This window comes from Marmota flaviventris, chromosome 7, assembly GCF_047511675.1.
Source record: "Marmota flaviventris isolate mMarFla1 chromosome 7, mMarFla1.hap1, whole genome shotgun sequence".
NCBI lineage: Eukaryota > Metazoa > Chordata > Mammalia > Rodentia > Sciuridae > Marmota > Marmota flaviventris.
Window position 1 is genome coordinate 1,688,343 of NC_092504.1, and position 13,598 is coordinate 1,701,940.

At 56.2% G+C, this 13,598-nt stretch overlaps 1 protein-coding gene across 10 annotated transcripts in view; it reads right to left on the reverse strand.

Annotated features, from left to right (window-relative positions):
- Positions 1 to 13,598, reverse strand: part of Fam53a (family with sequence similarity 53 member A) — a 29,575-nt gene that overhangs the window by 9,609 nt on the left and 6,368 nt on the right. For 5 of the 10 annotated variants that reach the window (XM_027940358.3, XM_071614077.1, XM_071614081.1 and 2 more), the window contains 3 exons: positions 8,157 to 8,262; positions 5,833 to 6,067; positions 799 to 853 (listed from right to left, as the gene is read on the reverse strand). In XM_027940358.3, coding sequence (XP_027796159.1) covers positions 799 to 853; positions 5,833 to 5,910 — 133 coding nt within the window. In that variant the 5' untranslated portion in view covers positions 5,911 to 6,067; positions 8,157 to 8,262. Of the gene's footprint in view, positions 1 to 798; positions 854 to 5,832; positions 6,068 to 8,156; positions 8,263 to 8,975; positions 10,964 to 11,025; positions 11,086 to 13,598 lie in introns of those variants that run through there. The other 5 variants (XM_071614082.1, XM_071614083.1, XM_071614079.1 and 2 more) reach the window with 4 other exon arrangements.

The window sequence follows — 13,598 nt, forward strand, 5'->3', positions numbered from 1 at the left end:
GGCCAAGAGCCTGCCCCAGTTCTGCTCTGAGGGATGCAGCCACAGCAGAGGGACAAAAGGTGACACAAGGTGAGTACATGTTAGAGCAGAAGCCACCAGCCACTCGGGCAAGGCTGGCCCACCTGTGCTGACCACGGGCTCCAGGACAGTCTCCCTCCCTAAAGGCCAGCTGTGGGGCTAACTCACTCTGAGGAGACCACCTGGTCTCAGGAGGCCCTCAGAACACCCCTGGGGGCAAGCCCAGCTCTGTGCACACCCTGCGCCACCAAGCTGTCTCCCTCTGTCCCTGCCAGCCTCACAGGCTGCGACCCCACAGAGCCACTTCTCAGAAACAGCCCCCAAGCTCAGAGGTCGCCTCCTTGGCTGAAGGGCGAGCCTAGGAAGACGCAGGCACACCCCTGCATGGCCGTCCCCAACGACACAGCTACACAGTGCGCACCAGGGCAGATCGCAGTGACAGCCACAGCAACACCTGACTCACTTGCTCCTTCTCTAGGGGCCAAAGGATGCCATGGGGCAGCCTGGTACCTCCCAGGAAGGGCCAGACAGTCCCCTGACCCCCACCCACATTGCTGCCAGCAGAGAAGGCAGAGCCCTCGCTGAGCCTTGACCCTGGCCCATCCTCACAGACCATGCATGATCACTGGCCCAGCAAGGAAGACAGCAGCCAGCGACCTTCCCGGCCCACACAGAGGACACAGAGGATCCCCTGGGCCTCGCTCTGAAGCCCAGTCTCTCAGCTCCTAAGACTCCCCTGGGTCCCACCCTACTCCCTGTCAAGGCTTCTGAGACACTTACCACTGACCTCCAAAGGGAACAAATGGCCACTTTTGTTCAGTTTCTCAGCAGAATACTAAAAGTGATAAGAGAGAAGTTTCAGCACTGAGACTTACATATGAAAATTCAGAAAAAAGAAATTCTCCTAGTTGGCATGGTGGTGCACACTTGTAATCCCAGTGGCTCAGGAGGCTGAGGCAGGAGGGTCAAGTTCAAAGCCAGCCTCAGCAACTTAGCCAGGCCCTAAAGCAACTTAGGAAGACCCTATCTCTAAATAAAATGTAAAGAAGGGCTGAGGAGGTGGCTCAGTGGTTAAGTGCCCCTGAGTTCAATCCCCTGTACCAAAAAGAAAAAAAAAAAAAGAAATACTCTAATGCATTCATCACTGCAATAAACCCTACTTCTCCCTAACACTTTATTTTGGGGGTAAGGGTGATTAAAATGAAAGCACTGGCTTCCAAACACACTTCTAAGAGACTGTGAGCGTGTGTATGTGAGTCCAGTGCTGGGGTGGAACCCAGGGCCCATGTATGTAAGGTAAGTGCTCCTCCGCTGAGCTACACCCCAGCCCTTTTTTATTTTTTTATTTTGAGAGAGGATCTTGCTAAGTTGCCGAGGCTGGCCTCCAACTTTCTATCTTCCTACTTCAGCCTGTGAGGAGCTAGGATTACAGGCGTGCACCACCACATCCAGCATTATTGAAAGTTTTTTTAAGCCAGGTGTGGTGGCGCACACCTGTAATTCCAGCAGCTCAGGAAGCTAAGGCAGGAGCCTGATCACAGGTTTGAGACCAGCTTCAGCAACTTAGCAAGGCCCTGTCTCAAATTTTTAAAAAATATAAAAGGCTGGGGCATAGCTCAGTGACAGAGCACCCAGGATTCAATCCCCAGCACCAAGAACCTGCCAACCTGAGCTAGATGAATGGGCAGTTTCACTCTGAGCCTCAGACACACCTCCTGTCACTGAGCCTGAAGCACCGGCTGCCTCTCCTCTGGCAGCCTGGGCTGCGTCTGTGCTCCAATCATTGCGGCTTCCTCTTCAGCAAGGAGCCCCAGAGCCAGGCTACAGCGGGTGCAGGGCCTCCCACTCCCTCAGGGAGGCAGCTCTAGGGGCCAGCACCAAGATGCCATGGCAAATGCCACATGGCCTTTCCCGTCACTGCACCCCATGATGTAGCAGGGACAGCATGGCTGCTGCACAGAAAAGGCACTAACGGTTGGTTCTGAGACCAAGAAAAAGACACCCATGGATAGCAGCTGCCCACATGCACAGCTGTGGGGGCTGGCATGGGCACAGGCACTAGTGACCTTCAGGTTCAGAAGCAGAGAAGCAACAGTTCTGCAGACCACGTGACACTGACAGCGCACACCTGAAGGCTCCCAGGCCCTGGTGCAAACCAGCGCAGCTGTGGTACCGCCCAGGCCGGGGGCTCACTCTCCCAGGCCCTTCCACAAGGCTGCAACCTCGTCTGTGGCTGGCAGTGCCTCACGGTCAGTGGCCCTCCCCCCCATCCCAGCACTCCCCCACAGCGGGGGAGTACAGGACAGCACAGAGCTCACCCTCCCAGGTCTGCATCCCCAGTGTATAAGGAAGTGGCCCCCAATCCACAGACTTGCAAGACAGGGCTCCCTCAGCCAGCTCGAATGGCTGCCACTGTGGCTGAGGACCGCAGGCCTGCACCTCCCAAGTGACCAACACACATGCGGGGCAGCACACGCTTCCAGCAGGTCCCCACACATACAGGCTGCATGGATGTGAGCTGAACTGGTAACCTCCACATCCACCCAGGCCAGTGGCTTGATGGGACTTCCCAGAGCCCCATGTCCCTCCCCAGCACCAACCATAGCCAGCCACAGCCACTCTATGCCAGTCTGAATGGTGACCCAGGCCAGCTGTATTCTCTGCTTCCATCTGGCCTCCCAGCCCTCCCTCCCACTGCCCCAGGGCAGCTACCCTGACCCGAGTCCACAGTTTCCTACTACCACCAGTTTGTCAGCCAGCAAGGATCTCCCCGAGACCTGCACACAGCCCACCACCCACCACCTCCAGCCCCAGCCAGAGGCCATCGCCCTGGCAGCCCCCAACCACTCTGGCCACCCTCAGGGGCAGCAACATTTCTTTAAACACACTGCACAACTCACCCTTGCCCCTGCCCTCATCTGCCACCCACAGGTGAGCACTTACACCCCAGCCCAGCATGGGAACAGGTACAGGTATGGGAAGGCACCCAGCTCACTGAATGACCTCTACACGTGGAATTCAGTACCTGCTGCTGTCTCCAGGCCTCTGGACACCCAAACACAAGCACTGTCCACTCTTTTCTCTCCCTGGCCCTGAGGGCCCTCATGGCCCCCGTTTCTGCCACAGCAACAGAAGGACCCTTCCCACCTTTCAGTGCTCAGCCCCCATCATGCCCCCAGCCCCCAGCACTGTTCCAGCAGTCAGTGAGGCCCCGCCACAACCCCCAGTGTCACCAGTCATCACTCCTATGGTCACTGGTCATCTGTGGGCCTTCAAGTAGTCAGCACCTCCTCTGGCCTGAAGCCACAGGCAAGGGAAGGAATCAAAACCCAAATCTCCCCAAAGGGCAAGGAACACCCTGCTAAGGGCCCCGGGAGCCGGTCAGGACCGCCACGTGCTGAAGAAGCTTCCAGAAGGCAGCGTCCAGTCCAGACTCACTCCTGCCATGAAGCTCCCCCACCGCACAAGGGGGCAAAGCAGAGAGGCGGGGACTACAGGCCAGCTCCCAGAGAGCTGCGCAGGAGGAAAGCCAAGCCAGAGGCTACACGCTGCGTGGTGCCATTCGAGAGTCACTGCTGACCAAGAGCAAGCAGGGATGCTGGGGGGCCCCAGGGAAGGGGGACGCACAGGGGAGTGGTGTGGCAGGAGAAGAGACGTGGGCAACCTCAAGGCACTTACTGGCCTACCTGGACAAGAGAAGGGCAGGGGAGGCTGGAGTAGCCCATCCTTTCCCTAGGCCTCTCTGCACAGCAGGACTAGCCTCCATTCCCCAGACAGAAGCAGAGCAGAAGGAATGGGTGGGGGTGGGGGTGGGGCTGGGGCTCAGGGGTAGAGCACCTGCCTAGCACATAAAGATGAATACAATAAAAATACTGTGTCTGCACACAACTAAAAAAAAAATTTTAAAAAGAAAGAAATGGGTGAGCCTGAGTCCTGGGTACAAGGAGGCCTTGGGGACAAGGGGTGTAGCCCCAGGAGACTCAACAGAGAGCAGCGATGGAGGAGGCCACCTCACTGCATCCAGGGAGGACTCGGTCTGACGGGATGGACCAACCCTGCAGTCCTCTGTCACGACAGACACACTGCCCTCCCTGCCAGAGCCTCCGGGACTGGGCGAGGCCTCTGAAGTGCATCACACCCTGGCCAAGGCCAGGGATGTGGGGTCCTAAGCATTCAGCACAGGGAGGTGCTCAGGGTGGGCTGGGCTGGACAAGTGGCATGGGCACTGATGTCTGGGACTTCTAACTGCATTCAGATTATTTTAAATTTTAGTTTTAAAACTTATATCCAATTCTGTTACGAGAAAACTTGTGTTTTTTTCTGCAATGCCAAGGATTGAACGCAGGGCACCCTACCAACTGAGCCACTTTTGCAGGGAGGAGTACTGGGGATTAAACTCAAGGAACTCCCAGCTACATCCCCGGCCATTTTTAATTTCAGAGAAGGTTTTTCTAGGTTGCTGAGGCTGGGCTTGAACCTGCAGCCACCCACCCTCAGCCTCCAGAGGTGCTGGAATCACAGAGGTGCACCAACACACCTAGCCCTGAGTATGTTTAGGCAGCCTGGGTGCGTGAACCTTCTTTTTAAGTGTAAGTTTTATGAAATCTAAATACCACCATCAACTATTTCTGTAACAAATATTTAGTTTTTGAGTTTTTAGTTGTTTTTTTTTTTTTTACAATGAGACTTTTAGTGTCTAAGTTGAATTTGCTGTAGAATAAAATACACAAGTTTCTCAAAAGATTTGGCTTTTAAAGAATAAGTTTTTGCCAGGTGTGGTGGAACACACCTGTCAACCCAGCACCTCAAGAGGCTAAGGCAGGAGGATCGAAGGTTCAAGGCCAGCCTCGGCAACTTAGTGAGGCCCCGGTTCAAAATAAAAAGGGCTGGGGTCTAGCGCGAGGGCACAGCACCCTATGTTCAATCTCCAGAACCAAACCAAACAAAAGACACCGTGTCTTCAGCGATGCCCTCAAGTGAGTGCAAAGCCAGCACCCTGGGCAGACGAAGCTCCACGACTGCCAGCAAGGGCCAGTACCCGGAACCCAAGAGGACAGGCGTGAGTGACAGCCAACAGAGGAACAGCATGACCACCAGGGGACCCAGCTCAGAGGACGAGGAGCCCCACAGCGAGGCACCACCCACATCCACGAGGGCAGCTGTGCTCTCCCTGACAGCGACAGTTCTCCCAAGACGGGACGTGGCAGCTGCTGTGGGAGCACCTGGCGGGTCCTCGGGAAACTCCTCCAGCACACAAGGAACGCTCCCACAACGCCCACAGGCCAGGCCCACGCCACAGGGGACCAGCCACAGTGGGCCAGCCCACGTCCACCCAGAGAGGGACAACACACAGGGTCTGCCAAGCACGGGCCCAGCCACGTGCCAGCCGGGATGGGGTGACAGGATGGAGACCCCCCCCCAGGCAGGCCACCTGCACAGTGCCAACTCCAGGCTGGATGCTCAATCTAACCAGGGCAGTGGGTGTCCTCAGGGTGACATACAAAGTCCACTTACCTCATAGGTAGAAAACTACTCTGCCTACACCAGGTTCAGACCAGACAAAACCCACAGTGATGAAATCGAGAGGTTCTCTCAGAGCACCTGACCAGGCCACATGTGCTGACCACCTGGACACAGACGTGCACAGGCCCCGACAACGCCAACAGGCCTGGGCCTGGATGCACACGGCGCCTCTGCTGCCCAGCCCACCAGGCCCCTCAGCTCTTGGCCTGGGAGGCCTCCACGTCCCAGTGCAGCCACTCTGGGACACCACACATGGGCAGCACTCTGCCCTTGGTGCTGGAGCCAACTCACCGGGCCAGCTTCACAGGCCTTGTGGGTAAGGTCATCCAGGCTCTGGTTCTGCAGCTTCTCAGTGATGAGCGTGACCATGGTCAGCGCCCTCCCTCCGCCCACCACGGAGTGCTGCCGTTCTGAGACATCGGACCTTGGGAGGCCCAGGCCACAGCTGGGTCGTGCTGAACCTCAGGGTTATGTCTCTGCTTCGCAGACGCAATGGCCCATCTCCCCAGGCTCTTCAGAGCTGTGCCTGCAAATAGAAACGGCCACGTGACCAGAGTGGAACCACGGTGCTGAGGCTTCTCTCGTACACTCCTAATATCCCGCCCGACAAACACCTTCCCGCCTTCAAAACCACCTGGAACCTCCAGGAACAGGCTCTTCTGGGGAAGGATGAAGGGTCAGAGGCACACACAGCACCAGCCCCACTGAAACCCTTTCCTACAGCTGCAGGAAAGACCACCCAACCTGCTCCAAGGAAGGAGGGAAGGACGGCAGCAGTGGGAGCCAGGCCTCCAGGTGGCCAGCAGGGGTCCACACCAGATCTGCCTCCCCAGCCCTGGCCCCTGAAGCATGGGTCCCTCTGGGGAGAACAGGGTGGCACACCAGTCCTACAAGAAGGGGGTTTGCAAGTCCTGAGCTCTGGCCCTGGGGTGGCCAGCTCCCCCAAAGGGTAAGATGTCCCCATCCAGCAAGAGGTCCAGCATGCCCCCAGGACTCCACTCACACAAGGCTTTAGACTGCTCTGGGCCCAGTGGTGAGTGGGAGCTGCCACTAGGGGCCATCAACCAAGGAAGCAAGAGGCCACACAGATGGCGGGAAGCAAAGTGGCAAACCTGGTGACAGCACCCTCTGAAAGGACCAAGAGAACAAAAGAGGCCTTGGAAGCCAACAGCACTGGACCCCACAGGCCTCCTGAGCACACGTCCCCAAGCGCCACAGGACAGGACAGGGCAGCTACACACTGGAGCACCTGCGAGCACTAGCCCCCCTTCTAGCCAGCCAGCTTGCCCAAGGTGAGTGTCCACCCCAACTCAGCAGGTGCGGCCAGCTGGCCCACAGTGTGGCGCCACTGCCACAGCAAGCAGGGCCACACTGGAGAGCAGGAACACCCGACCTCAGCCATGCGCGGAGAGACCAGGAAAGCCCAGGAGAACCCCCGTACCTCCAAGACGCTGCCAAGACTTAGCACTCACTTCCCACACTTAGGAAACACGCCCTCTAAACAGAATCCACCAACACTTCCCCTGGGTGACTTTGAAAATGAGGCCCAAAGCTGGCATCTGCCTGGATGGGGCAGCCAGGGCCCTCCATAAGCAGGAAGCAGGACCAAGTGTAACCATCAACACTGCACCTGAGACCCAGCAGGTGCCACAGGCCTGACCCGGGGACCAGGAGGCCTGGCCCAGACAGGACTGAGTCCTCCCCACACACAGGGGCTACTCCAGGTGGGGGTACCCAAGCAGCTGGAACACTGCTCCCGTATAGCTCGTCTGCTTTGGGATCACACCCCTGTTCCTTCAGCACCTGGTGTGCCTGGCACTGACAGCCCCCGCCGACCTGGGCAGAGCTCTGGCCTACACCAGGGAATGTGAGCCAAGACAGGTCCAGCGGGTCTGTGTTTTTCAAACAAGGAGGTTGAATCAGCGCCAGGCTTGCTGTGGGACCAGCACTGGTCTGGCTGCCCATCCTCGCTGCACCAGAGCTCACCTCAGCCCCAACTTCTGAGTCACACCCTCGTAGGACAGGGCTTTGCAGGGTCCACCCTCAGCTAGATGGGTGTCAAGCAGGACACTCCTTAATTGTACCAATCCCAACATCCACCAGTTCCCTTTCCCTCAGCCCAGGTGCCACCATCTGCTGAAACCATCTCCTCCTGCTGAAACCTCCTGGGTAGACAAAAATACACACGTCAACCCCCAAGAGGCCACAGTAGCACAATTCAACTTGAAAAAAAAATCATAACATAATGAGTAGTTATTTTAAAAACAGCCACAACCAGGTGTGGTAGCTACGCCTGTAATCTCAGAAACTCAGGAGACTGAGACAGGAGGATCCCAAGTTCAAGGCCAGCCTGGGCAACTTAGTGAGACCCTGTCTCAAAATAAAAATAAGAAGGGCTGGAGATGTAGCTCAGTGGTAGAGCCCCTGTCTATCATGTGGAGACCCTGGGTTCCCAGTTCAAGGAGAGAGGAAGCAACAGACTCCATGGTCCTGGAGCACTGGAGGAGCACTGGAGGAGCAGGTGAAGCTGGGCTGATGCAGGTTTGGGGGCAGCTGGCAGATGGAACAGGAGTGGGTCTGTTTCAGACCGAAAGTCTGAAACCCCATAAACTCACCCTCTGACACACGGGTTTCAGGCAAGAGCCATCAGTGGAGGGCTGGCGTGCAGCTCAGGGGCAGCCTGCCTGCTGGGCATGTGTGCGGCCCGGTTCGATCCCAGCACTGCAAAACAGGAAGAAAGGGACCATCACCAGCTGAGTGCTAAACTCCACAGGGACGGTGTGAGAGGATCTGAACTCACACTGTGTGCAATCATCTCCCCACCAGACATTCATTAGTTACAAAGGAAAATAACCCACAGGGGACCTCCTAAGCCACAGGATCAAATGACCCCAACAAGAGGCAGGACACATGGACACCGTGCCTTCTGAGGGGACCCTGGGGAGGACACAGCCCACAGCAGGGCTCCTACTGAAGATACAGAACCTCAGTCTAATCAGACACACCCAGGGGGCAAACTGCAAAACAACTGGCCAGCACCATCAGAAGTGTCACGGAGGCCAGAGCAAGGCCAGTAAGGCCAGGAGGGCACCCAACACAACGCCGACCATTGCTGAGGCCTCCCAGCACAGCAGGAGGACGCCAACTGAGGAGACTGGGAGACTGACTCGGCCCCGCTGGACGGCAGTCCTGCACCCCTCAGCATCACTTTCCTGATGGATGTCAGTCTCTGCCCTGTAGCAGTGGGAGATGGGGACCTGCGCGGAAGGTCTCCACACCCCTCAACAAGGACATCTAACGCTGGTGGAACTGCATCCTGTCAACACTACGAGCTCAGGAGGGGCCTGCACTGCTCGGCAGGGCAGAATGGGGGAAGGCTGTGGTGGTGGACCCCTGCCAGCAGAGGAGAAAGCAGCTCCGCACACCCTTCCCACCTGGAAGCCCAGCAGGGGCTGTCAGTGCCCAGACCCCAGCACAGCAGGAAGATGCCAACTGAGGAGAAGACTGGGTGTTTCCAGGGCTGCCACCACAAAGCACCACACTGAGGGGCTTCCACAAGCCAGAGTCAGAGAGCCCTCTCCTTGGAGGTACAGAGGAACAGCTGGGCCCTGCAGCTCCGGGTCCAGTGGCTCACAGGGAGCCTTGAGCTTCTTGGTGGCATCAGCATCTCTGCCTCTCCATAGGTCCTCGCCTGCCAGGTGAGCAGCTTCTCCCAAGGCTCTGCAGCTTCAGAGGACTGAACGATCCTAATCCAGTGAGGCCTCCTCTTAACCTATCTAGGTCACATCTGCAAAGACCCAACTTCAAAGTAGGGTCACATTCAGAGATGTGGGGGAGGTGTCAGGACTTGAATACAGCTGGGAGGCACTATTCAACCCACAGTGCCAGGCCCGTCTGCCCTCTAAGAAACTGACCGTGATGCCAGGCACAGCCACTAGGCTACAGCATGCCCATCCTCCAGGTAGGCTCCGCCCCTCCACAGGAGCCTAGGTGGGGTTTTGGGATGAAGCTGGTCAGGATCAGAGGAAGCACAAGTCTAGGCAGGAAAGGCCAGAGAAGCACAAAACAATGAAATGGCAGTAAGGAGGAAACCAACCAGCCACCGTCAGGAAAGAGGTGGCAGAGAGGAGGGCACTGGCCTCCACCAGAGAAGAGGTGGCAGAGAGGAGGGCCACTGGCCTCCACCAGAGGCAAGCAGCAGCCTGTTATGGGCAACCTAAGAAGCCCCTTGGAAGATGACATGGAGACTGAAAGCTGAGCCAGCGGCCCCAAGAGGGAGACAGAGGCTGGCCCTGGCAGGAAGATCCCCCAGATGCAGAGGTGGATGTACAGCAGCGGTGGCAAAGTGGGATACCTGGCTCAGGTGACAGAACTGACCAGCCCTGCCCACAGGAGGGTGGGACATGGCCAAGGACAGTGCTCTGGAAGGAACTGGGAAAGGACACAAGCCAGACACCTCAGGAGGGACAGTGGGCCCCATGGTCTGCCCCTCCCAGGAGCCAATGCCCACTGGAGCCCATTCCCACTCCAACTGTCACCAAGCCAGCTCCCAACAGCTCTGCCCTCCTTGCACAGGAGCCAGTGTCAGCTGACCCCTTGGCCCTGCCCCTTCCCTGCCACTCTTTCCCACTCTACCCTGGAGAATGCTGGGCCAAGCTGGTCCTCAGGTCCCTGCAGCAACACCAGTGAAAGAGGGCTCCCACGTTCTGCCCCCAGAGCCACACTCCCAGGTCTCTAGGACAGAGGACAAAACCCTGGCCCTGGCCCCAAGCCCTTGGCCTTCCCTACCCTCCTTCTTCCGTCACCCTACATTGTGGCTGCGCAGCCCCCATCCTCTGCCCAAGCATCACAGGCGGGGCAGGGGCTCCACAGAGGCAATGAGAAGAGCCCCCAACTCGGCACCGACCCAGATGCTCACCCTCTACCTAGACAGAGACAGAACTCCCGCTGGGCTCTGCACTCACTTCCTGGGGACCCACCCTCCACATCAGCACCAAAGTGGGTTCTTTTTTTTTTTTTTTTTAATCTTCATTCAGGTCTACTAGATGGAGTCAGAGCATTGGCCAAGCCATGAGTCAGTATCCTGTGGCTGTCCTAAACAAGCCCCACAAAATGCACAGCTCCAATGGCCCTCCAGTGGCCCTGGGGCATGTTCAAGGGCCTCTCCCTAATAGCAGCCTCACTCCCACCGGCACCATGCATCCCATCTGTGTCCACCAGTTCTTTGGGATTAGGGCCACCCCACTCCAGCATGACCTCACTGATTACATGGTCCACCACCCTGCTTCCAAATAAGGTCACATTCTGAGGTCCCGTGGATGAGGACTTCATGTGGACTTGGGTGAGATACCATCCAAGTCCATATCCTCTCCTCACAGCAGACACCCCAGAGGGTGCTCTCAGCCCCTCGGAGGTGTGCTTCCCTTCTTGCTCCACTTCCTCCCCCTCCCTGGGACAACCAGTGACTGACACTGACCAACTCACCTTGACCATGGACACGGCCTACACCAGCTCCTCCACCACACCTCCCAGGGGCTCAGTGAGTCATCTTCCACGTTACCCCCATGCAGAGCATGCTCAGTCAGCTGCCCAGCAGGCTGTCCCCTAATTAAAAATTCCCTCCTTTTTGTGGCGGGGGGGGGGGGGGGGGGGGCGCGGAATCTGGAGATTGAACTCAGGGGCACTGGACCACTGAGCCACATCCCCAGCCCAATTTTGTATTTTATTTAGAGACAGGGTCTCACTGAGTTGCTTAGCGCCTCACTTTTGCTAATGCTGGCTTTGAACTTTTGCAATCCTCCTGCTTTAGCCTCCTGAGCCACTGGGATTACAGGTGAGCACCACCGCGCCCAGCCCTCCTTTTCTCATATGCAAAGTTTCTGCCTAATACAATTATTTCCCCAAACTCCCCAACAGAATTATAAAGCTCCTAGGAACAAGTTTGGTTGAATAAAAGACATCAAGAGGGCTGGGGCGGTAGCTCAGTGTGCAGCACTTGCCTAGCATGTATGAGGCACTGGGTTTGATCCTTGGCAACACATAAAAATAAATAAAGGTCTTAACGCCCATCTACAACTAAAATATTAAAGAAAAAAAGAAGGAATAAAAGACATCAGGACCAAGAAAAAAAGAATAAAAGACATCAGGACCCTGCAGCCTTGGGCTTAGACCATAGGGCAGTGTCCTCCTACCTCTGACCTGGCCCCATATCTTGCAGCTTCCTGGGAAGAGGTGCCCATGAAGCCCATGACTCTGCTCTCTTCCCATAGAGGCAGGAAGCCCACCCCTCCAACACCTTCTAGCTCTCAGGGTCTTCTCTCCCCAGTGTTGGAAAACAGAACAACCTTGCAGATCTCAGGCGTGCTGGCTGCTGACCATGCCTCAACCCTCTCCAGTGCTGTCTCTGGACCGCTCCTGGACGTCCTCTCCAGACCGCTGGCCTCTCCTCCGGGCCTCACCCCCTTTGCTGTGCTGCTGACCTGCCCGCAAGGCCTACCCTCAGAGAGCTCAGCAAGGATCTCACTAACTGGACTGACACGGGCAGCACGAGCCCAGGAGGCGCTAGGCCAGGAGAAATGCAGCTGGTTCCGGGCAGACACCAGACCCGGCAGCAAGGGTGCTGCCAGGGAGGCTCCCCCTGACCTACCAGGGTGAGACCCTGAGCAAGGGCCGCCCAAGGAGCTGCTCCAGAACCTCAGATCCCAGAACCACACGCGATAATAAGTGACTGTTACTGTCCCAAGCCACCAGTTTTGGAGGCAATTTATTATGCTGCCAGGTAACTAAAACAGTATGCTTACTCCAGAGAAAGGGGCCAAATGCCACCTCGCTGCTAGACTGATTAGTCACCACACTGGCACCAGGACTGGGGAGAAGGTAGCAATGGTGTCCCTCTCTCAGCACAGCCAAGCAAGTGAACCTCCCACGGCCACTGAAATCATCAACTGTTGCTGTTTGGTGGCTGCTGACCAGCTCAGAGCTGTCTCTTCTTTGAAGAGAGCGTATGCAGATGCCATGCTCTGGGTCCTAGGAAGCCCGGGACACATTCTTGTTCTGATGCCACACAGCTAGTGCTACTAATAAGCTGCACAAGAACTCGGAAGTCTTTCTGGAAAGCCCTTTCAAAATAGGACACAACAAAACGAGAAAGGGAATAAAATGCACCTGTCCTAACCAATCAATCTCTTGGTTTTTGGTGCCAGGGATTGAATCCAGAAGCGTCTAACCACTGAGCCACATCCCCAGGCCTTTTGAGACAGGGTCTCACTAAATTGCTTAGGGCCTCACTAAGTTGCTAAGGCTGGCTTTGAATTCATGATCCTCCTGCCTCAGCCTCCTGAGCCACTGGGATCACAGGTGTCTGCCACCACACCCAATTGTCTCAATATCTTGCTAACAGTAAAACCCACAACTATTTGTTTGGAAGTAGGATCTTAGTTTAAAAGAACTTGGGAAGGGCTAGGCATATAGCTTAGTTGTAGAGCACCTGCCTAACATGTGCAAGGCCCTGGGTTCCATCGCAGGTACCACAAAAAAATAATATCGTTATTATGGAGCAAAAAGTACATGAGAATGAGAGTCAGTTGGTGTAACCCAACAAATCAACAGACTAACATAGAAAACTCATGTCATCACATCAGTAGATACTAGAGAAAGCATCTGACAAAATCCACCAGCACCCATTCATGATAAAAACTCACGAGGCGGACGCGGTGGCGCACGCCTGTAATCCCAGCAGCTCAGGAGACTGAGGCAGGAGTATCCCAAGTTCAAAGCCAGCCTCAGCAACATCGAGGCGCTAAGCAACTCGTGAGACTGCTTTAAATAAAATACAAAATAGGGCTGGGGATGTGGCTCAGTGGTCAAGTGCCCCTGAGTACCCGGTACCAAAAAACTCAGTAGATACGAAGAAAGGGTACAACTTGAACGTGTCCCCTCCAAACCTCAGGCCTTGCCAAGGTAACAGTTCTAAGAGTGGGGCAGTGGGAGGTGATGGGCCACAAGGGTACCTCCCTCCTGGAGGGCACTGCCACAGAACCAGACTGAAAAAGTAAACA